The 25,407-nt window shown below is 29.6% G+C and overlaps 2 protein-coding genes and 1 pseudogene across 2 annotated transcripts; 1 reads left to right on the top strand and 2 right to left on the bottom strand.

The window, feature by feature from the left end:
- Positions 1–349: 349 nt before the first annotated feature.
- LOC114367720 (vacuolar-sorting receptor 6-like) lies at positions 350–6,698 on the bottom strand. Its single transcript, XM_028324913.1, has 13 exons — positions 6,087–6,698; positions 4,603–5,295; positions 4,431–4,519; positions 4,210–4,279; positions 3,314–3,397; positions 3,126–3,202; positions 2,917–2,998; positions 2,014–2,096; positions 1,833–1,899; positions 1,593–1,721; positions 1,301–1,404; positions 1,088–1,202; positions 350–754 (listed from the first exon to the last, which is right to left on the bottom strand). The coding sequence occupies exons 1-12, from the start codon at positions 6,367–6,369 to the stop codon at positions 1,089–1,091; spliced, it is 1,875 nt and encodes a 624-aa protein (XP_028180714.1). The 5' UTR covers positions 6,370–6,698; the 3' UTR covers positions 350–754; position 1,088.
- Positions 6,699–10,357: 3,659 nt separating this feature from the next.
- LOC114367757 lies at positions 10,358–11,026 on the bottom strand (annotated as a pseudogene).
- Positions 11,027–14,447: 3,421 nt separating this feature from the next.
- Positions 14,448–18,071, top strand: LOC114425834 (serine carboxypeptidase-like). Its single transcript, XM_028392795.1, has 9 exons — positions 14,448–14,830; positions 15,618–15,786; positions 15,956–16,075; positions 16,349–16,492; positions 16,589–16,739; positions 16,849–16,937; positions 17,041–17,302; positions 17,548–17,681; positions 17,778–18,071. The coding sequence occupies exons 1-9, from the start codon at positions 14,496–14,498 to the stop codon at positions 17,865–17,867; spliced, it is 1,494 nt and encodes a 497-aa protein (XP_028248596.1). The 5' UTR covers positions 14,448–14,495; the 3' UTR covers positions 17,868–18,071.
- The last annotated feature ends 7,336 nt before the right edge of the window (positions 18,072–25,407 follow it).

Here is a 25,407-nt window from a genome sequence, read left to right as displayed (position 1 = left end):
TTCCGTGATTGAGCGTGACTATAATTTCATTTTATAAAGGAAAATATTTCTAGACTAACATCCTACTGTTGTTAGTAGGAATCAATTAATTATTAGTTGGTATTAGTTAATGTTTCGTATCAATTGATAATCAAAATACTTAAGAAACTACTCTCAGCTTATCAAATGGTCAATTCCTATTTCAATAATAACCAATAATGACCAGATTTTTAACAGATGTATAGGTGTAAAATCTTGAGTGTAAGATTAACAAGTGTTTTATAAGACTATCAAATATGTATTTTATAAAACCTTGATCTATTGGTTGCATTACGGACTAAAAGATAATACGTTGAAACCACATGATAGATTCAAGATAACTTCGACCAGATTTGATTGGTGAACCGCAGATTATATTGTAGGCCACAGAGAAGAACCAGAGTGATGTATTTGTATTGCCAACTTTTGGTATCAATGTTGCCTTAAATTGTACTCCAACATCACACGGATCCTTATTCTCTATCTAAGGTGTACATGTACATCTCAATTCTCAAAAGCTCTATTTACAAACTGTGGAAAATGGAAATTATTCTATGCAGAAAAATTCTGTTATATATTGCAATGTTCACATGATTATCCTACAGTAAAATACTGATCTTCCTTCGCTGTCAAATGGATTCAAATCCATATAGCCAGTTCTGTTTATAATCCGTCTCTGAAGCGGATTATGCAGTGTAACGGGTTCCCTTGACTATTTTCAGCTCATTATGTATGTCTGCAGGAAGAATACAGATAATGGAAAAATAAGAAGATTCTTTCACCATAAAAGTTGTCTCAAATGCAGCAGATTAGTTGAAGCACAAAATGTGGATGTAGTTCCTAAGACGTTTTTGGTACTATTCTGTAATCAGAACTGGAGCTTCACCTTAACAACTTATTCTAATCTTTAATGCAAACCTTCTAATCTTTAATGCAAACCTTTTTATTACGCTAATCACCAAAGTGAAACTCCAATTCTGATTGAAAAACAATACCAAAAACACTTGAAAGAATAAATTTTATGTTTTGTCTTTATTTAAAAGGTGAAGAGATATGAATAGTTGAATACCTTACACGGTGCCTTGTTGTCGTAAAGGTTGAGTTTCAGCATGAACTACATTATTTTGCTGGTCCAATGGCATGTATTGTGACATGATAGCCATGATCTCAGAGTCCATGTATGACTACAAAAACACAGACAAAGGTAATTTAATATGGTAATCTCCAATTTAATATGAACGATGTATAACATTATCTGTAGCTGAGAATGAATTAGGCTTACCCGGAGCCTATATTTGTAGAACACGTAACCAGCTAGACCAGCACCAACAACAACTGCTATGACCACAAAGGCAAGGAACCGTCCAAATTTTGATTCACTTCTTTCTGCATGATAAAAAAGCAAAATTTTAATCATGAACAAGCTAAATTGTCTAGAAAAAGTGCAGTGACACAAGAAGACTAGTTTAAAATCTCTTATTATCAATCTAGGATGTAAGCAACTTGTTATGGTGGTGGGATCATGAATTGACAATAGTACTAATAGTAGCAAAAGATAGACTTTAATATCTTACCGATACAAGCATCTTGTTCCTTTATATATAGGAGGTTCCCCTTGCATTTACAATCGTAACTACCCCAAGTATTCTTGCAGCTGCAGCCATCACACTGACAAGCACTTCGTTCCTTACATTCATCAACGTCTGAATAAGATCAAAAGGTAAGTTTTTAAATAGATTTATACTTATACAAAATTGATCATACATAGAAAACAATAGAATGTTTTTAATTGCCACAGCAAAAAAAAATGTTACCTTCGCATTTATTAGTACCATCCCCACGAAACCCAACTGGGCACTGACAGCCATTTACCTTGGAGTCCTTTATACAGAAGGGAATTGAGTTAGCCTTGAGGGATGTCAAGTAAAGTGATAGCATAAATCTTTTGCAATAACCAGAAGAAAAAAATGAAGGCTAGGATATGCAGTACTGAACTGAGCAAGCTGAGAAAGTTAGTCCTTTTTTAGTTTCTGACCAACAACCACCATTGTTTATAGAACACCTTGCAGGTCCAAAAGCTGTCAAATAAGGAAAATTATATAAGCATGAGCAACATCATGAAAAGGAACATATCACTTTTGAGTACTGAATTAAAACAATTGCCTCTTATTGTGGACCATGCAAAGACTTTTACAATAGCTTGTTCAATCTAAATATACATTAACCCATCTATAATTTGAATGTTTCAATAATTTATTCCAGAGTAGCAATAGGTAATCCTGACATACAAGGCTTTTCAAGGAGAAACAGCAATAGCTTGAATAACTCAATTCTAGCAATGCTGAAATAGGGCTTTTCTATCTTTCAATTTTTTTTCTGTCTAAGATTCTAAGTTATCCCATAGCATCCCAATACTGAATTGTCATTATTTACAAGAAATTAGTAGTATCCTCAGAACGAATAGATCTCTTGCTTATAACTTGATAACAGATATTTTCATTATCAAGGCAGTGTTTATAAAGTTAAAATTAACCATATAATAATTAACAAATATATAGTAATAGTAATTCTCATACAATGCTCAACTTGTATTCATATTTCACTTACATTTTTTTCTAAAGTAAATCAATCTAGACCACGAATAAGAAAGGTTAGGGGGAGAGGCTCTACTGATCTTCATCCACATTTATTAGTAAAAGTAAACTTGTATTTGGATTTCAATTACATATGAAATGAATTTTCTCAATCGTTTAACACTCATATAGGATGACTTCCAAATCATAGAGGAAATGTTTTAATCTCTGGCTTCCATAGCCAACTTGTTTTATGAGAATAGAGAATAATATTTTGATATTCTAAAATAACAAGAGGGTACTTTTTAAATTGGAAAATACATACCTTCACATGTAGTATAACCATCACCCTTATACTGGACACCGTTCACAACAGGGCACTCACAAACTCTTCCCCTGAAAGTATCCTGAACAAAAGTATAAAGGCTTAATTTGCAGCCAATCATGAGCAGACACACATGGACCGTGATGCATCATGTCCAGTGATTCTAACTATGGGGGCAGGGGATGGTAATAGAATTCCTTATTTTATACCTTGCAAGCAGTTATGTTAGCATGTTTGTCTTGCCAACATCCTCCATTTCTTTCAAGACACTCATTAGTCTCGACATCTGATAAACTCAAACCAGGATATATAGTAAGAATATTACACAGTGGATTTTTAGAAGTAGAAGAAACAATCGCCAGCGAACTTCATATAATACAATATCAAGCACACTAACCTCCACTTAAACAAACTGAAGGTTCAGTAGTCTCCTTAAATCCGGAACATACAGCCTTGAGTACAGCAGTTCTCTCCAATTTTCCTTTAGAAAAGTTAAAGAAAATCATCAGAATTCTGATAGACCAGATATGTTCTAATAAAGGATAGTTGAATTTGACATGTAACATATATATCCACTCATTACACCAATAACAGATTCAGAAATTCAGTTAACCAATCAGCTGAAATAAAAAGAATAAAGTCAATAGTTTACAGACAATAGATTAAAGGAATGGAAGAGGATCACAGAGAAGCGCAAAAACCAATCTGCCACAAGTTCTTAAATTCATTAATAAGAATTAGGGTGAGGCCCGATAATCAAACTATAAACTTCCGTGAGTCTTAATTAGCTTTCAGACAATGAGACAAGTCCTTATACATCAACAGAAAAATGTTCTCCCATTACATGTCGGGAAGGTGACATGATGGTTGATGCTCGGAGTTATAAGGTTTGTTGAGTGGTAAAAGGAGAAGGGAGGAAGAGAAAGGTTGAGGGTTTGATTCCCCCGCTAACAGAAAATTAACAATTAACAAATAACATTTGCGGATAAAATAAAATGATGATTGATGCTCTAGTTATAAGCCAGAAGCATCACATAGTTGAAACTTGAAAGTAAATTCACAGATCTTTTCAGTTGTCTAGCCAGTGAAGCATGAAGAACTAAAAGGCATAATAGTTAGAGTCAGAGCACTTTTTTCTTGGCTCTTCAACTCGCAACTCAGCGAATATGATAACTGGATTTTGATTGCCGAATTCAATAATAGAATGCACAGGCCTCCCATATACATTGTTGAAGATCAGTAAAAGCATTATGTGTTCAACACACTTGAATAGTAAGTATTTAAGTAACTAACCTCTATACTGTACGTTGTTTATAACCAATGTTGGCAAGATGGTGACATCACCGCGGGATCCTCTACCAATCTGAATATCACAAATGAAACACAAGTATATAAACTATTGAATTACGTAATCAGGTGCTTCATTTTATATGGTAGCCTTTATGGTTTGATAACAATTTACAATTTATTCTTTATTTTTCTAAAGACATAGCAATAAATATTAAATATATGACCTGGACTTGTTGCTCATTCTTTAGCACTTCATTCTCCACATCCGCTTCAGGATCACCCATGCATTTCTTAATTTTATCCACAGGCAGATCTGTAGTATTAAGATTAAACATTAACAGAAGAAGAGGAAACAACAGAATTCACTCACAGCAGCATCAAAAGAGTAGTATTTACCTAATGATTTCATGACTTCCTCAGCACAATCTTTGCTATATCTTTTCTCCTTCATAGAACATCTGACATGGAAATCTGTCACATAATCCCACCAAACCCAAGAACGGTTGCTCTCATTGGCAACTCTATGAACACAAAGCTGCCTCAAATTTTCATACACCACATCCTTCCCTTCATATCCCTCTCCAAAATCCTTCTCCGGATCTGGAGCACAATATCTCCCATGGTTTATACATTGAGACTTGCACTGACTGCTAAGAATGAAGGGTGGTGGACAAAACCAAGTTATGTAGTGTGGAGTGAACAAAGTATAACCGCCCCTCTCAAGAATCTGAGCATGACCCTTAAAATTCTTCACGAAATTCATCTGTTCATCGCAACGAGCTCCACATTCATCATTGCTGTTGGTCCAGAGCTCATACTCAACCCTGTTGTCAGGGTGAGGTACTGACTCTCTCCAGTCAATTCTTAGCAAAACTTCATCCTTGTTATTCAAAGCATCTTTCAACGAATCACCAAAGGATTTCTCTATCAGAGCCGATGGAATCGTGATCTTCTCTATGTAGCCATCTGCATCAGAGCTCTCCTCAGGAGAATCCATGGTTATCAGAGACTCCTCAATGCTGTCAGTCACCAAAACTGCCGCAGCACCAGCCTGTTCGGCATGCCAAACCTTCAAGGCAAAGTAACACTCTACAAGTGCAAATAACTTTCCCAGTAAGCATCACAAAACTTGGATTTGTAGAATTATAATAGAAAGGAATGGTTGAAGCTACTATTAAAAATGCTTCTATGACTAGTCCTTTTTGTAGCCTTTAGGATTCATTTAAAGAACTCGTGTAGAAGAGGTTATTTATTGTTTATTTGAACTTATATCTATGACATAAATACTTGTGTAACCGTTTAGAAGAGTGAATAAAAATACCTTATGATATGTCCATAAGTTAATTTCAGCTTATTTCAACAAGTTCTCCAAGATAGCTTATGCAAACATGTTACAACTTGAATGAAAACAGTTTAACCTTATTTCTTCTTCAATTATACACAAGTACTTGCATGATAAGTTCTTATTCAATAAGCGCTTGAATTAAGCTATTTCCCCAAACGGAAAAAGAAAACACAAAGGTTATAGAGAAACGAGGACTAACAGCCAAAAAAGAGGAAATAACAAGATTTTGTTTATCTTCCTTGTTTTGCGGATTGTCATAGTACCCTACATATTTCACTTTAAAAAATATAAGAAATTCAAGAGAAATAGAAAAAGCAATAAGAGAAAAAAAAGAAGAAGAAAAAGAAAAGAAGAGAATCAATCCTGGGATGAACCTATTCTATAATAGAATAACGTATCAACGAACATAACTAATCTCAAAACATACCATAAAAAAAACAGAGAAAAGAAACATTAAATAAAACATGAAGCATGAAGCACAATGAATGAATCAAAGTCAACGAAGACAAAAGCGAAGAAAGAGAAAGGTAGATACCTCCACGATCAAGGAGAACAATAGTGGGACGATAAGAGTGAATTTTGAAGGGCTTATCGCCCTCGAAGACCTGACACCCGTGGGAGCCTTTGGTGGGATACAGCACAGAGCCAACGATGAATCCTCCGTAGTCCGGAAGACCGAAGTTTCCGATGGCGCCATCGCGCTTCGCCCTCAGCTTATGAGGTGACAGAACAGTTATACTGCTCTTCTCCACCACAAACCTCGCATCAACAAACACCAACAACAACGCAAACAGAGCCACAGCCACGAAAGCTTTCATGGCTTGTGTTGTGAGGAAGAGAACAGAGAACAGAGAAGAAGAAAAAACAGGGGAAGGAGGATGCGTGTGAAGGAAGACTTTGTAACTGTCTTGGTCTTAACGGTGGAAAGTTTTATATATATATATATATATATTAGAGGGTGTTGTTGTGTGTTGGTTTATGGTGTGGAGGGTTGCGTTTCGCAATCAAAACGGTGACGTAAAGGGAGGGTAAACAAACGACAGGTGAAAGGAAGAGGGGAGGTGGTGGTGGTGGTGGTGGTGGTGGACGGAGTCAGGGGAGCTAACTTCCACATAATAAACAGAGACAGAGTCGTTTGTTTTTGTTTTTATGTTCTTCTGTCATTTTATTTATATATATCTTTTCACTCAATGAAGAGAATTTTTCTCATAACTTTCTTTTTTTTCATAATTAATTAATAATACTATAATATGATTTGTTTGATAAATTAAAAGTTTAACTGGATTAGATATCATGACCATCTTATCATCTGGCCATGGTAGGTATCAACATCACTGCTATATTATCTACCAACAAAGCTTCATGTATGCATCGGGAATTGAAAATCATGTCTTCATAAAAAATGAGTTTATTACTTAGCATATTAACTAATATTTGTCAATAATAACATAAAATAATTTATTTAAATTATATTTTATTTCAAATATTTTACTAACATTTTTTTTCTTATCACATCATAAACTTATTATATCTTTTTTTTTCTTTTTTAGTGTCTTTAAGGGTTTGATATCACATTGAGTGTTTCTAATATTTTTCAATAATATAATATGATTGTTAAAGCATAAAATGATACATGTGAAGTACGTGTGATAATTCCTGAAAATAAGAAGTTATCAAAATATAGTCTTACTTAACTTGAAAAAGATTGGCTTTTATAAAATTGGTAATGTGTTTTCTAATAAATAAAAGAATAGGAAATCATGTTACTCTTTATTATGTCTTCCTATTTTTTTTAATATTGTTTTAGAAAATTGAGGAATTGTTAGTTTTTTTTTATAGAATTTTACCGTAGTATGAATAAAGAAAAAAACTTAACAAGTTGTTGGAAATATTTCTAATATTTTACCCATAGTTCGCAAGTTCTTGTGGAATTGGTTTCTTAAGTTTTGGGCAATCATGTATGAAGTTTGAAGTGTACTATTATTGGATGGCGAGTTTGCACATGTAAGTTGGGGCATGTTGATTATTTTAAACGTAGAGTGATTTAGGGGGAATGAATAACCACAGTATTTTAATTTTTTAAAAGTTAAAAGATGTTTGATGTTTTTTTTATGAATAATTAGGAGAAAGTGTTAGAAAGGTTCATTAGGAGGGTATCTATATATACTTGTGAAAAGGTTCATTTCCCCCTACTATAATGCCTAACTTATTTTTGGGATTTTCTATGTAACATTTACTTAGTTTTTCTCGTTAAGTTCAATTCATGGAATATTAAAAGCAAAGTAGCATTAGTTCCTATCGATGAATTTAGTGATAAATTTATTAATCTATATTTCTAGATTGATCTAAGGTAAAAGTCTCCGGATGATAACTATTTTTTTTTTAATTAACTTAGTCTACCATGACAATGAAGTATCATGGATGTTACCACCTAATTCAATGAAGATGCCAATGAAAATTCCCATTAGTTTTTCTAATTTTATTGTCTTTTCAATTTGAGGGAATCTTTTAACTAGACAAGGAGGGCATATCAGTTTATTGCCATAAATACTACGAAAAGGAAATATATTTTCTGACTGAAAAACGTGAACAAAAAATTAAAGCAGCATACCTTTTCTGTTTTTTTTTTCTTTTCGTGTAGTCCATTTCTATCCGATATTTATTTTTTTTTACTTTTGTAATTTTATATCGTTATGATAAATTAGTTTAATCATCTTAAAATTATATTTTTTATTAGTAATAATGTAAAAAAAAATTGTATTGGGTGTATAAAAATTAACCTCTTTTACCCAAACACTCACAAAGTGTTTTTTCTTTTATTAGGACTCATAAAGTTTAATGGGTACCCTTTCTTGGACTGAAGAAAGTATACTAGAAAGTACAAAATGAGAAATTTTTTACTTTTGTCAGTTATAAAATTGGGAGGAACATGACACCAATAGTGTTGCTTAGGCCAAGTCTAGTCAATGAAAAGAAAAATAGAAAACAGAGGAACCTTTCTTTGGTTTTTATGGGTCCATTTTCCAGTCTTCTAACAGATAGTCAATGGAAGACGAAGATGCTGAAAAGCTCACCTTACAAGGCACGTTAAGTGTTTCAAGGGCTAATGATATTATTCATCACCTAAAACTTACAATCTTGAAAATTATTTATAACCAATAAGTTTACTTTATACGACATGACGTGTGCTTTAAAATTCATGTAAAATATAAAAATATAAATTGAAAATATTTTAAAATGATTAAATATTTAAAAGAACTATGCATAGTTCATTTAAGAAAAATCTGAAAAAAATATAAATTTAAAATAAAATATTGATAAGATATACTTAACTAATTTAAAAGAATTTGATTTTTTTTTTAAGAATAAAAAATGACAAGTTGATTCTTTAATAAAAACTATACTAAAAGTTAAGTATTGTTAAGAAAATGAACTATAATTTAATATAATAATCATGGATTAACAAATGGCATGTATGTATATTTAAAATAGTAATGAGAATGCCTGGGCTCAAATTAAAAATCAAAACATATCGAAAGTCTTATAATTTTAATTACACAAAGTGCATACGAAGAATATTGCCATACCGAAAGTGGGGCCGAAAAAAATTCGTAAACATTGAAGTCAATCAACGGATCTCTTTATTTATATATTTATTTATTTGAACAAATAAATTTTAAAGTTATCTTTTATTTTTTTAAAAAGTTAGAGTTATGTTTGGTAAAGAGTCTAATATAAATTGTCTGAAAGTTTATAAGTTAGTTTACAACTCATAAGTTTTTAGTTGTAAAAGAAAACTTGTAGGGTGGTTTATTGAAATGGAAGTATTCAATAAAAATTAATAGATGTAAATGATATAAAATATATTTATATAATTTTATTATTTTTTACCTAAAAATTAATTATTTTTAAATCCTTATTAATTTTTTAGAGATCAAGTATTTTATTATAAATTAAATATTAAAGAAATATATTAAAAGAAAAGAGTAAAATAAAAAGTGTATTAATATAAGCACTACCACCACCAACACGTAATTGATTTTAGTGGAATTGAATTGAATATCTTAACTAAAGTCTTGATTTACATCTTGTAGATGAAAAAAATAGGTTGGGAGAAGACATTCCAAGAAAATATTAATTGCAAATACTTTGTACATGGTAGTAAAAGAAATAAACACTGCCAAAAAAATGAAACAAGTTAACAAAAAAATAATATAATAAAGAAAAAAGTGGAAGAAAAAAATATAAGTTACTATTTTGTAAGATAAGACACTGAAATTTCTTTATCAAATACCTTTGTTTCAATGAATTTAGTACATAAAAATTAATCAAATAAACTAAAAATATATTTATTTAATATGTTAAATGCACTCTAAAGTTGCACAAATCTTTTTACTTTAGCTCTATTGACAATATAATTTAACATCGTTGTTATAATATTTGACAACAGAGATAAAAAAAAAATCTTTTAAAAAAAACTAAAATTAAAACCCTCTATTTTATAGGAAACAAAATCAAAATTCCTTATATATAAACCAAAATAAAAAATCCAAAAATATAAATAGTATTATTAAATACCACCACCACTTAAATTATGTAAATTTATGGGTATTTATTGAATAAAATTTATAATTAATTTTTTTAATTAAAATTAATCAATTTAATTAGTTTTGATGAATTATATTTTTTTTAATGTAAAAATAGAGATAGTATTTGACTCTAGAATACCCCCAATGCCTTAAACATTGCAAGTGCACATTTATTTTATCATCCCAACACTAGAATTACTACAAAGATAATAATTACTTACTTCATAATGTCATTGACGATAGTTTTTTTTTTGTTGTTGTGAAAATCATTGATGATAGGTAGTGCTTTGCACATGGCCTGAAATGGAATTAGGTTTGGTAAGATGATCCCTCCGTTGTCCTCCACCATGTCTAGTTTTTCCTCGCTTTCTCGTGTTCATTCAAAGCATTGGATCAACAATGCCATTGTGAGGCCCACCGTACGTTGGGCCAAGCCTGATCCAGGGCAAGCTTTTCTCCCTAGCCCGAATGCAATTAACTTGTTCACCTCCCTTTCTTTTTCAAATCTCTCGGGCATAAAACTTGTGGGGTCACTCCAAAGTGTAGATCTCTATGAATGAGCCATACATTGGTTAACACTATAGTGTCTCGTGGAATATGGTACCCTTCAATAGTACAAACCTTTGAAGATTCGTGTGGCAATAGTAATGGAGCAGGAGGATAGAAACAAAGTGTCTCATTAATGATATTTTGAAGGTATGAAAGTTTTGGCAGATCTTGCTCATCTACCAAACGATCCTGAATTCCAATTCGAGTGTCTATTTCTTCCTTTGCCTTATTCAGTACTTCTGGGTTGTTTAGTAATTTAGTCATTCCCCACTCTATCTATGGTCACAGCTGATATGTCTGTTCCAGCTAGAAGCATAGCCTACAAATCAAATAGCATTTAATTTAACAAGACCCATTGAGTTTAATAAATTCTAGTGTATTAATAAAAAGAAGAAGATATAATCTAGGTGATATTTTTTTTATCCGTAAGATTTGAATACAGATACCAAAATAATTATAGCAATTCAGATATCTTTTTTTAATTGGCTGAACTAAACCCCTTAGTATAATCCGGGTAATTTGAGTTAATGATCAAATTATTGAACAAAATAAAATAAAATTCAATGTTCAGTCCATTGAATGAGTTGAATAATTAACCTGATTATAGCGTCTATTTTTTTCTTCACGCCTTCAGGTGGTGGAGGTTGCCAATGATGGGGAGTGTTGGAGGACCCGGTGGAAGGTGTTTTGAGCCTTCTCGATTGGGTTAATTTGGAGCAAAATCTTCCATGTAAATATGAAGACAAGGGAAATGAGAAAGTAATATATGAAAGCTTCCATTTTAGTGTTTAGTGAGATATGTAAACTGTAATTATTAATTTCTTGAATCTTCTTAGCGCGGATTATTGTGGCTTTAGGGGAATTTATGATTTGATCCCAAAGTCTCTCTCATTTCGGCTTCTCCATATTCCCCACATAATCGTACTAGCAACATGCATGCTGTTCTTCCTTGTCCATCCAATGAAGCAATTTAAACCAAGGTTCAGGAAATGATTCACATTCGTTCATAAGAGGGTCTATCAAATGTCAAAGTTGAGCAATCTGTCAGCAGTGTTGGCTTTATTTTTTTTTTTTTTAAATTAGAGGGAAGACTAAAGAAAAGACAATAACATTCCAATTAACTATGTTGACACCCGAAGTCACCCCTTTGAATATCATATAAAATAGAAAAAAAAAAAGAAAAAGAGAACACTATAAGATACTTAGATTGAATTTCTTTTCTTCTTCTTCTAATTTTATTACTATTGATGAATAATTGATATTATATACTTTCTTCATTTTTATATATAATACTTAATTATATAATTCATCAAAATTAAGAAAAATAATTAATTTAATTAATAATAATAAAATTATCTTAAAATTTATAACTTTTTTCAAAATTATCATTATCACTAATACTCTCTTTGTACAAAAATAATCTGCATTAATTCATTATATTCTAAAATATATATGTAATTATATATTTTTCATATTTTTACTTTGATAAAAAAAAATATACCATATTAATTCTCAATAAAAGACATTTGTACATATCAAAGGATTGACAACAAAAGGGAGAAGGAAAATTTTCAAATTATAAAGTATAAGAATTTTGAAGAAAATACATTTATATATTTTCTATAACATATACAGGGATTTTTTTTTCATACCTTTAAAAAAACACACATGTTAGCCCGACCCCTTTCCTTTGGATATATATAGAGCCAAAGTACTATTGTTGAAGACTATCTGAAATCTGAAAACAAATTCAAAAAATAAGATTGATTCAAATTATTATATTACAAAGACAACAAATTAAGAATAAATCATTTTTGTATGAGAAGATAGATTGATAACAACCTTCAAGTACATAACTTTCATCAGTCACACTCTAATATAAAGATGCTAAAACTTCTCTAAAATAAGAAATTAAACTTAATTAAAAGTCTAATTATAAAGGGTATAAAATCATAAATTAAATTGGATTTCTTATTTTCTCCACATTTAGTTTACACGTTATAATTAAAAAGAATTTAAAATAAGAAACAAAAAATAATTAACGGAAGATTGAAAGGAAAATTTAAAACACTAGACTACAAATATTTTGGAAACAAAAATTAGTTAAAAACAGGTGATTATTAAATGATTTTTTTAAGCCAAATCACAATTGTTGATTAAGAATATCATAATATAATATGACTTGTAAAAAAAAATCAATTCAATATTTAATACTTTATGGAAAATGCATTATCATTTTAGGAAATGTGGTAATATCTGTGTTTTATAAAATATATGATAGATAAATAATACATAGATAGATTAATTTAATTTAATTTAATTTATGCAATTAATTAAAATTACTTTAATTGTATTTATTTTGAGAGTGAGTTAAAGGATGCCATGTGGCAACTTCCAATTATATAAAATATTTTTTTATATAAATATAATATAAAAGAATAAAAAGGTTTGACCCCTGTAGTCTAAGATCCTGATGTTACATTCACATGAGTGAAAAACAATACATTTTATAAAAGAATCTGTGTTCGTTTTTTATCTTATGAAAAATTCCTTAAGGTCACCAACAATCACACACGCGAGAGAAATTTAGTTTTAGTTTCTGATTGATTTGGGACACCAATGATTTCTAACTTAAGACAATAAAAAAGATGGATAGATAATATATAATATATAATATATAATATTTTACTATATTTTAAAATATACCTATAATTTGGTATTTTTTATACTTTTACTTTGATGAACAAAAAATATACCATATCAATTTATAAGGTTCTTATATCTATTATATAAAATTAAAATATAGAATAAATATGAATATTCCAAATTATATTTCTATTAATTGATTTAAGAATCTATTAGAAATAAAATAAAAAATAAAATATGTATTGATTCACTACATTTGAAAATATATTTGTAATTGAATATTTTTTCATACTTTTACTTTAATAAAAAAAATATCATATCAATTTATATGGTTGTTATATCTATTATATATATTAGATTAAATTTTCTATGAGCAGAAATAATACGTTTCAAGGAATTTAGGGACCTATATCTTTTTCACTGTATCTAAGGAAAATTTTTCACTTAGTGTTGATATTTTAATGGAGAATTTTATTTTTAAAATAATTCTTAAATTTTCCTTCAAACTTACAGTAACTTTCCATTACTTCTATATTGTTAATTAATTTTTTTTATTAACTGTATTTAAATTTTCATTATGTTTTATTTTATTATTTAAAAAAATTGTGCCTCTCTTCCCCTAGTCGGGTATAATATGAGTAATTAAATTTCTATATGAGCGGAAATATTTTGATTTAAATTGGGAGCGGTGAATAGGGGAAATTTCCTTTAAATTGTGTGAAGGTTCACTTTGATATCAATCAAGCATTTAGTTTGGAAAATTATTCCCGTAAATTAAAGGTCCTGTTTTGATTCCGCATATTTTTCAATTATTCTTAGGTAATAATTACACACACTGTTTCCATTTTTTTTAAAAATAAATATTGAACGTTTTCATTTTTCAATCTGAAAATCATTATGACATTATATGCTGATGATATAATCCTCTAATTTTTTAAAATTAATTTTCTGGAAACTTTATATGGTGCATACAAAATTAAAAAAAAAAACAATGAATTACGATAGACAAGTGGTCTATGATTACTCCAAAATGAAATATATAATTAAAGTATTCCGAGATACTAAACGCTGAAAAGTGGTGGAACCCCTTCGCATTGCAAGTGCTATATAAGTCACAGCCAGCCATTGATACGCATTTTTCAACAAACTCAAATTACAACATGGCACCATCATCAACGTTAACCCTATCCAAAGTTTCTTTGTTCCTTGTGTTGCTCTTCTTTGTTTCACTTTCTTCTTCCTATGCAACTTCTCGCCTCACCCATGACCGTGTCAATAACCCACCAAAATCACGAGCAGAAAAGCTCATAAGAAGCCTTAACCTATCTCCAAAGGACCCAGTAAACATTGTTAAAGGTGATGACCTTGCTAATGGTTTTGTCCCAGGGAATATCGTGGAGAAGAAGTTCTCGTTTCTTGGTGATTCTGGACCTTCTATTGAAGACCTTGGTCATCATGCAGGTTACTATTCACTTCCTAATTCCAAAGCTGCAAGGTAAATAATAGTACTATATAGTACCTTCGATCATGTACATAATTAATAATTATATTTCTTGATATGTTTGCAATGGCAAAGTGCGATGAGATGTGATGTGAATCCATGTGACGAGTCAAAGTGCTTTGCAACAACAACAACAAAAAAACAACTATTTTTTCTTTGTAATGATTGATTAAGGTCAATAATTGTTGCACTGCTTTATTTCTTTTTCCATGTATTTGCCACTATTATATATATTGGTTTACACACCATTATTTTTTGGGCTTGTTAATTTATTCGACATATCGTGATAGATTCAAAGTGATTAAAGATCTTAGCGAATCTTTAAATTATCCTTCAAGCAATATGCTTGTGGATAAAATCTAATTTCGCGTCATATTCACGTAATATCATTATTCTATCACAGTATTGACCCAAAAAAAATAATTCTATCACTGCATTTGATAAGGCTTTATTATTGTAATTATCCGTGAATTTGGATATTTCTAAGTCTAATTATGACCACACATCCATTATTGGTTTGAAATTGGTTAATAAGGTTTTGTAGGATTATAAATATATATGTGTGTGTGTGAATTTAGATGATTCCAAGTTTAATTATTATCACACATTCATCATTTTAATTATAATTATTTCAAGTGCTGTATTTTCATTCTAATTATTTAGTTACTTTAAATTTTGTGTCCTATTTAATTAGTTACTCTCTAATACGTGATCCTGATATAAATTTTTATATATATATATATATATATATATATATAATTGTTTTTCCTATGACATGCAGGATGTTCTACTTTTTCTTTGAATCACGGAGCAACAAGGATGATCCAGTTGTCATATGGTTGACTGGAGGACCAGGGTGTGGAGGTGAATTGGCCTTGTTTTATGAAAATGGCCCTTTTCACATCGCCAACAACTTGTCCCTTGTATGGAATGATTTCGGTTGGGACCAGGTAATGAACAATTTCCAAGTTTCCTTTCTCTTATATGGAGATAATTTTTCACCGGTGGTTCAACTATAAAGCACATATAGTCATACCATTGGTTAAATTAGGGAATATAGTTGTTGCACCAAATTTTTTCTCACTCGCATCAACAAGTTTTTTTTCCTCTCATTTTCAGGCATCAAATATTTTATTTGTTGACCAACCTACCGGGACAGGTTTTAGTTACTCTTCTGATGCTAGTGACATTCGTAATGATGAAGTAGGCATTAGCAATGATTTATATGATTTCTTGCAGGTAATAATAGATATAAAGTCCCTTTTTCATCCTAGTTATCTATTTGAATGTATAAAATTACCTTATATGCAAATTTATAGGTATTTTAATGATTTTTTTTATTATTAGAAGTGAAATTTCTTCTTAATAAATTGAGTACAGATTATCCAAGTGAAATTTTAATTCTGATTAGAACTGTATTTAAATTGTCTTTTCTGAAATCTGAATCCAAGATAATCTTGTTTTGTGTAAATATTAATAAGATGCCCTAAATTAATTTTACTATAATGACAGGAGTTTTTCAAGGCGCATCCTGAATTTGTTAAGAATGACTTTTACATTACCGGAGAATCATATGCTGGACACTATGTTCCAGCTCTTGCATCCCGGGTTAACCAAGGAAATAAAGAAAATGAAGGAATTCATATCAACCTCAAGGTCTTACTCTATTTCTAATATAATTTATATTGGTTAATTAATTAGTTATATTGTCTTGGTTTTTCTTGTATTGATTCATTTGATATTAAACAACAGGGTTTTGCAATTGGTAATGGGTTAACAAATCCTGCAATTCAGTACCAAGCATACCCAGATTTTGCATTAGACAACGGAATAATTACAAAGGCTGAACACGACCAAATCAGCCAGTCGATCCCTGATTGTGAACAAGCTGCTAAAACTTGCGGTACAAAACTCGAATTCTTTTCTCTTTATTATTCATGCATAATGCACACCCTTTTTTACTAAATTATATTGTTTCACTTTGTGGTATTGTTTGTGATTTGATTATTCAGAAACTCAAGGTGGGCAAAGTTGTGAGACTGCATTTAATATTTGTGATAGCATATTCAATAGTATCATGACCATTGCTGGTGACATTAATGTAAGTAATCATGAAAGAACAATGGTTTTTTTTTTCTTTTATTATTTTTTCACTACTCAGTTCTGTTTGATTAGTGCATTGTGCTGATATATTCAAATTGCAGTACTATGACATCAGAAAGAAATGTGTAGGAGAATTGTGCTATGACTTGAAGGACGTGGAGACGTTGTTAAACCTGCAGAATGTGAAGAGTGCTTTAGGTGTGGCGGAAGATTTGACGTATGTTTCATGCAGTACAACAGTGTATAATGCTATGGGGCAAGATTGGATGAAAAACTTGGAAGTGGGGATTCCTTCTCTTCTTGAGGATGGAATCAAGTTGCTTGTGTATGCAGGGGAAGAAGATCTCATATGCAATTGGCTTGGTGAGAATGACTCATCAATCATTTGGAATAAATTTGTTTTATGTGTGCCAGTAACACATTTCTTTTAACACATTATCGTCTCCTAATTAAAATTTGTTGAAAATTATAAAATAATGCGTGAGACAATAATTGAAAGTGTATGTATAAGAGTGTTAGAGAGTGTATTGTTGGCATTTCGCAATTTGTCTCTGTTGAAAAGCTGTGTATGTTAGATTGAGTTCTTGATGTGGTTTTCATTTTGGCAGGGAATTCAAGGTGGGTTTATGCCATGGAGTGGTCAGGCCAAAAGGCATTTGGAACATCTCCTACAGTGAAATTTGTTGTTGATGGTGCAGAAGCAGGGTCTCTGAATAGCTATGGACCTCTTTCTTTCCTTAAGGTATGTGTTAAGTGTTGAAATTTTTTGAGTGTGTGATAGTGTGACACTGTTAATTTCACTTTTGGTAACTTTTTTTAATGTGATTCTATACAACAGGTATATGAAGCTGGGCACTTGGTTCCTATGGATCAACCAAAAGCTGCACTTCAGATGTTCAAAAGCTGGATGGGAGGGAATTTGATCTAACAAAAGGAGATTAGAGATAATTAATGTTCCTCATAATTTTTACATGAATAGTGATCATAATTATTTGGGGTCAATGATTTTGGGTATAATATATGGAGGGTGGAATTTATATTTTTCTCTAAACCATTCTGAGATTCCTGGTCTATATACTCTTTACTCGTGTTAACTATTTGTGCAATGTTCACCATTTCTGTATTTACTTCATATAAGAAAATGTCAATAAACAATTAACCATAGTCAGCATTATCCCAAGTGAATGGTGTGGGATTCAATACTTTGCGATATTGTAAATTAGCAGTAAAACATGGTCAAAAACTAAAACAGAACAAGCCGTTCAAATGAACTGGACCATGGTCAAGTCATCTTTCTATCAAAAGAAAAATTATATACTATAAAGATTTAAGAAATATGGAGCTCATATTTCAAACCATACCTATGGCTATGATTTTTTTTTCGAACCGTCAGAAAAAATTTAGTGGTAATTTTTTTTTTGAATAAGCATTATTTTGTGGAAAGATCATAAATAATAGCTTTTTTTTTTATTAATCTTTCAATTATATTTAATGGTTTTTTTTGTCAACTAAAAAAAAGTATATGACTGTACTAAGGTCAAGGGGTACCTTGACCCTTATACAGTATAATTTAAGCGGCTACTTTCCATTTCAACCAGTGTCGTGTTGACAGTAAGGCTGAATAGGCTTGTGCCTTACCCACAAATTGAAAAGTTACTAATAGTATAATTTTTTTTGCTATAATAATATTTTAGATATTTGAGGGGCAATGACAGTTATAATGATGGGCAAATTACCAGTAAATTGAAAATATTCAATGAGATACAATCATCAATTTTTCAAATTCCAATATTCATCTAATCATTGGTCACAAAACTTTTCAAGTTATCTTTTTTAATAATATATTGAAAAGATTGATTTTTAAAGGTAAAGTTTTAATAATATTAATTTGTGATTAATAGTAAGATTTTAATTAAAAGAAGAATCATTTTGATGATTAGCTATTTCCAATATTATACCTTAATGATTATTTTTTTTATCTCTATATATACTTTATAAGAATTAGTACTTTTACATCATTCTCTTCACTATTTCATTCTTAATATTTTTTTTCTTCTTTTTCTCATCTTTCTATTATTTTTCTAAGACTTGAAGGGAATTGTTGGAGTAGACAACCGGTATCAAATTGTTGTAGTAGAAAATATTAACGTGTGATTTTCTCAATTTTCAGGTTTTATTGTTTTACCGTTTTCTCTTTTTTACTTTATAAAATTTCTATTTATAAATTCTATTGTTGTCTTTTCATTTTATTTTCTTCTTGGAATTGTGATAATATAAAATAAGAAATATGAATCTGATTTTGAAAAATTAAAAAAAATTGAAAATTCAAGTCAATCTCAACATGATGCTCTTGATAAATTTGTTATTGTTCATAAAAAAGATATAGGAATAAGTACAATTGATGATAAAGTTATAGAACAATTACCCATAGATAACATTGAAAATACTAATAGTCTAAATTCCAATCAAGAACAAAAAGATTTATAGATGAATACTTTATTAGAAGAAAATAATGAACATAGTAACACCCCGAGTGAAGTTCTTGAAAATATGTATGATCTAGGAAATTGGAAAACTATTGATGAAAAATTTAGAGATTTAATAATAGAAAAAATGTTCAATTAGACATATCGATTTATAATTTCCCAAAGATAAAAATAATAGACATTTTAATTCATCTTTTTTATCAAAGGATATCACCAAATCCAAATGGAGAAAAATATGATAAAAAATGACTAGTTTATCCTAAAGATTTAGATAAAGTGTGTTGTTTTTGTTGTAAGTTATTTTGTTTAACTGGCATTAGTCATTTAGTAAATGAAGAGACTAGAGATTAAAAAAGTCTTAGTTCAAAACTCAAAAGTCATGAGACAAGTCATGAACATATTAGTAATATGGCCATATGGATTGAACTAGAAAAAATATTGAAAAGAAAAAAAAAAGACTATAGATAAAAAATTTACAAGAACAAATTAATAAAGAAAAGGAACATTGAGAAAATTAAAAGTTTTACTTAGGATTATAGCTATAGTTAAATATCATTCTAAAAATAATCTTACTTTTAGTAGGACAAATGAGAAGATATATGAAAATAAATAATGGTAACTTTTTGAGTTTGATTGAAATGTTTGTAGAATTTGATCCAATTATGAAAGAACATGTTAGGCGCATAAAAAATAGTGAAATTCATGCTCATTACTTAAGTAATACTATACAAAACAAACTTATAGAATTCCTAGCCTTCCTAATAAAAAAATCAAAATAAAGAAAGTTAAAGATGCAAAATATTTTTCTGTTATTTTTTATTATACACCCAGTGTCATCAAGAACAAATGACTCTTATTTTGAAATGCGTTGATACATTAAATTTTCCAATAAAAATAGAAAAGTACTTTATAAAATTTTTAAAATTTTATGATACATCAGGAAAAAGTTTTTTTGATGAGCTTATTAATGTTTTGAAAAAAAAATATGTGCTTGATATTAATGATACAAGGGGTCAGTGTTATGATAATAGATCTAACATAAAGGTAAAAATTAAGGAGTGCAAAAAAATATTATTAGATATAAATTCTAGAACATTTTATATGTCATGTGGATGTCATATTTAAATTTAATTAGTTTTATGTGATTTGGCTAATTTATCTCCTAGAGCTATTTCTTTTTTCTTTTTGGAGTTTTGCAATGTATTTATTCTTTATTTGCTTCATCCACTAAACAATGGAAAATTTTGCAAGATAATGTATACAAATTTTCTATTAAATCATTATCTCCAACTCAATAAGAGAGTAGAATTGAAAAAATTTAAAATTTTAAGCAACGATGAATTGAAAAAATATTGTACTAATCTTTAAAAAAAGTTAAGATCGGTGAACATTCAACTATTGATGGTCTTAATTTATTTTTAGAATTAAAAGTATTGAGAGAAATATTAAAAGAAGAAGTTACACTCCAATAGAAGTATTAAATTATATAAAAGGATTAGATTCTTTTAAAAATGTATGCATTACTTATAGAATATTATTAATAATATCGGTCACAGTCAAGGTTATCAAACTCGAGAGTTTACACAGACTCGTAAAAGTTTCATAGACTCGACTTGTAGATTCAACTGGTAGACTCGTAAAAGTTTACTTCATATAAAAATAATAACAAAATGTCTATAAATAACATATTAATTAAACATTTCAACAATATAATAAAGCAAAATAATAAATCATAAAATTCAAAATATTTAAATAATCAAATCTAGTAATAATACATCATCACTAGACAATAACTTGTAAAGGTTATAGTAGTGGTAGATCATTCTCATTGAGGGTTTGATGTTATTAGAGAACAAGAGTTTGATATTATTAAAGGTGATAATTTTGTATTTGAGAATAACACGCTAAATGAAGGTATGTTGAATGCTAAACATATAGAAAATAATAAAAAATGACTTACATTTTGGTATATTTTTTTTAACTTGCTAACTCATTGACTCGTGGTAAACTCGAAAGTCTACCGAGTTTACTTATAGTTTATAAAGTTTACCGAGAGTCTACTAAAAAAAGAGTTTATTTAAGAGTCAACTCGCAGAGGATAAATGGATTCGTAAATTCGTAAGAATTAGCGAGTTAACTCGAGAGTTTGATAACATGGCCACAGCAAAATAAGTTTTTTAAAATTAAAATTGTTTAAATCCTATTTAAGATCAATAATGTTACAAAATAGATTGAATGAGTTAAATATTTTATCTATTGAAACTAAAATATTAGAATTACTTGATCATAAAACATTGATAAATGATTTTATAGCTAAAAAATTAGAAGATTAATATAAAAATTAATAATTAATATTTCATTAATTTTTCTTTAGAAATTGTCTTACACACTAATGATGTATCTAGACACGGCCATGTCGCCGCAGAAAGCCCACTCATGCATTTGTTTAGAACTACTCAACGTTCCTTTCTTCTTTTCTTTTTCTTCTCTTTGCACTGCACTGTAATCTGTGTTTGTCTCACTCTCTCTATATATATATGCGCGCGCGTATGAGAATATATTGTTTTAGACAGGGTTGTGCTGATCATGAACTAGCGTATGTTTCCATAAATGAGATCGAGGTATTGGGAAGATTGAGGTACAATTGTTAAGTGATTGCTTGTAATTGCAGTCCAAATGGAGTAGTATGAAATTCTAGAACAGATTAATTGGTAAAGGCTCTTTTAGAATTTATGTTCTTGTTTGGAAATTAAACAAAGAAAATGGTTTAATCTTTTATTTTCTTTATATATCCACTCTATTTCTTTTAATTATGTTTATGTTCGCAGTGGGAGTTTATGATGTCTGGGGTGTTAATTACTTTTAAACTTGTTTTTTGAGTTATACGTTGGACGTTATTATTTTTTTCATCCCATTATAAGTTAAAAAAATTGTTTCAAGATAATTATTATTTTAATTTTTTAATATAATATTAATTATTTTTTTTCACATATATCTTCCTTCTAATATTAATGATGGATAAAAAAATCTATAAATTAATTAATTATAATATAAGATTAATTTTATAAAATTATTATTTTTTTATTAATTTTTTTTATTATAAAATATCCTAAAGCCAACCGTTATTTTAAGACGGAGGGAATATATTCATTTAGACAATAATATTTCACTATGGACATTTAAGATAAACATTAAATAAACTATTCTATGGACTTAACTAATAATTATGTTCCACTGTACACATAATAAGAAGATTATTTATAACTTATATATTCACCTCAAAACCTAGTTTGGCTGTCTATTGTGTATAAATTTTTACTAATATAACCATATCTTGAGTTATAGAAACATTGATTTTAAGTGAAACAAAGGCATTAGTTAGCTTACATCTATGGGTACAATTTAATAGAGAATTAACTCACAAACTTCATAAATTGGTGATCTCCATATAAATCATATATAACCTTAATAAAATTGGCAACGAAAATGACATAAACCATGGAGGTAAAGGATTAGGAAGGGTACGTACGTAGTAAAAAATCTCACCTGAGAAAACCACAAAGACAACAAAAAGAAGTCTGTGAGCATTTTACACATTAGTTAGCTCTAGATCTTGTGGAATATCTTTATTCTTCTTCTTAAACCACAAGATTTCATTGCGTAAAACATTAAAATCATTCAAAAGAAGTCTGCAGGTGAGCGTTTTACACATCAGGATGTCAAACACAACAAAAAGTAGCTTGTGCTTTTTTTTTTTAAAGTTTAATTAGTGAGTTTTGAAATTATCTCAATTTATTCATCACCTAAATCTAATTTTGGTTCTATATATTTATCATAATTAAGATATATAGATATCATATGTTCAACATCATATACTTCTTCATTATTGTTAGATGAGCTATATTTAAAGTCTTTCCATGTAGTCAATATATCCTTATTTGCAGCATTTTACACTTTAGTCTACGTCAAACACACCAACATATAGTTAGAAAATTGTTGCCTAAACATAAAATAGACTACAATTTTATATATGCTGGCAACAATATATATGTTTTTATTTTTATTTTACCTAATTCTTTGTATGCAACTGTTTCCTAATAATGCTATACAACACTTTATATGTCGTCCTTTATCCTTCTTTAGGTTTGGGCATTTTGTTTTGAGATGCCTAGGTTTTTTGCACTCTTAAGAAAATTACCTTAAACTTTTCCATCATTGGTAAATTTCCTTTTCTCTTTCTCAAATATTTTGAAACCTCTAATTATTTAAGGAAAAACAAAGATTTGAGATGTTATACACAAGGAAAAATGACAAAAAAAAATTGTGACTTTAACAATTATAAAGATCAAGATATAAAATATTTAAAGAGAAAAAGTAATAGGTCAAAAGCACCCATTAAAAACACCATTAAGTCTTAATTTTTTTTTATCAAAGCATAAAGATAGAGAACAAAAGCTCTTGAAATGGAGATCATCATCTTTAAAGGCAACTAATAAACCCAACTTTGATGTTGTTTAAAAGTGATTTTTCATGTCATAATCATGTATTTTGACATGCTTTTCTTGGCAAAACTCACAATTTTGTACTAGTTTGTGATAGATAGGTGTTCTGGAGCTTCTATGTGGAAAAAGGGTTGAATAACATGTAAATTTGGAGCAATTGGAGCACTGAAGGAGGAATCACGATTCTGGCCACCTCGATCGTGGTCAAAATGACCATGGCTAGTTGACTACAAATTTAGGATCAACGCTTACAAACTTTACCATGATCGTGGGGGTTTCGGGACAACTGTGGTCATTGCCACAATGCAGTCTGCTCAAGGACCTTGCTCGTGGTCTGCCGCGTCATTTGTCACTTAATTAAGTCCATATAAATAGCGGGATTAGATAGAAACTTGGTAGCTTTTGTTCTGTTTAAGTTTTTCACGGTTCTGAGTGAGAAAAAGATTGTGTGGGAGATATTTAGCTGAAGAGGGACTTAGGAAGCATCAATGGATCACTTCTAGTAAAGTTTCTTTCCCTATTGTAATTTCTATATATGTTCCTATTTTAGATTTCTAATCTTATCATCACCATCAACAACTAGCTACCCTAGTATGGGGATTATGACGTAGTTGTATTCTATACCCCTCTTTTGATTTTAATGTAATCCCTTGATGTTATCTAGTAAATTGAATTTCTTATTTGCTCCTAATGCCTTTTAGACTCAATCACTCTAAATTTAGTTTGTGCTTGATAACACTCCATTGCTTGTAATTAACTAAAATGAGAAGCGATTAAATTCATACAAATTGCATGATCAAACTTTTTATATGTATTTTTAGTGAGTTAAATTAGTTTAATCAACCTGTCTGCAATTATCATTTTCCCTAGATTAATTCACCTACAATAAATTGAGAATTAAATTATGGGAAACAATGTTGTTAACTATGGCCAATTGTTAACTGCAAATTTAAGAGGCATGGACAATTGAAATTGTTTGAGAAATTTTATTGCAATTGGAATTGGGGGAAATGATAGATGCAAGTCACAATCATAGGATGCTCTATAGAACATAACTCTTTCTCAAATTGGTTAAAACTCAAATTATTTGAGAACAATTGGTTTGTTGGGTTTAATATCTAAATTTTTAATCCATTATTACTATTGCATATAGTACATTTGTCCTTATGCAACACTGCCTTTACACATTAACAACTCAAGGAGCTCTTCTTTTTTGGAAGACAAACCCAACACTTTTATAACATTTCTATTTCTTGTCAAGGGCGAAGCATGGATTTATTCGTTCAAACTTAGACAACACTTTTATAGCATCATAATAGATTCATAATTATCCACACTTTGCTCGAATAATCACAAAAATCATGTTGGTATTCTTAATATACATGATGGTTTTGTTTTATTCATCCAAGCAAAACAATAATGATAATTAAGAGAGCAAAGAAAAAATATCATTTATCATAAGTATATGTTGTGAATCATA

This window comes from Glycine soja, chromosome 9, assembly GCF_004193775.1.
Source record: "Glycine soja cultivar W05 chromosome 9, ASM419377v2, whole genome shotgun sequence".
Lineage (NCBI taxonomy): Eukaryota > Viridiplantae > Streptophyta > Magnoliopsida > Fabales > Fabaceae > Glycine > Glycine soja.
Note: the sequence above shows the minus strand (reverse complement) of the source record. Positions and strands in the feature narration are given on the sequence as shown.

What these genes read in the sequence shown, in the direction of transcription:
- LOC114367720 (XM_028324913.1), bottom strand. Translation starts at nt 6,369, where the DNA reads ATGAAAGCTTTCGTGGCTGTGGCTCTGTTTGCGTTGTTGTTGGTGTTT. An exon ending in GGAAGTCATGAAATCATTAG is followed by an intron (nt 4,520 to 4,602) that starts GTAAATACTACT and finishes TTAATACTACAG; the next exon opens with ATCTGCCTGTGGATAAAATT. An exon ending in AGAATGAGCAACAAGTCCAG is followed by an intron (nt 4,280 to 4,430) that starts GTCATATATTTA and finishes TGTGATATTCAG; the next exon opens with ATTGGTAGAGGATCCCGCGG.
- LOC114425834 (XM_028392795.1), top strand. Translation starts at nt 14,496, where the DNA reads ATGGCACCATCATCAACGTTAACCCTATCCAAAGTTTCTTTGTTCCTT. An exon ending in ATTTATATGATTTCTTGCAG is followed by an intron (nt 16,076 to 16,348) that starts GTAATAATAGAT and finishes CTATAATGACAG; the next exon opens with GAGTTTTTCAAGGCGCATCC. An exon ending in CCATTGCTGGTGACATTAAT is followed by an intron (nt 16,938 to 17,040) that starts GTAAGTAATCAT and finishes TTCAAATTGCAG; the next exon opens with TACTATGACATCAGAAAGAA.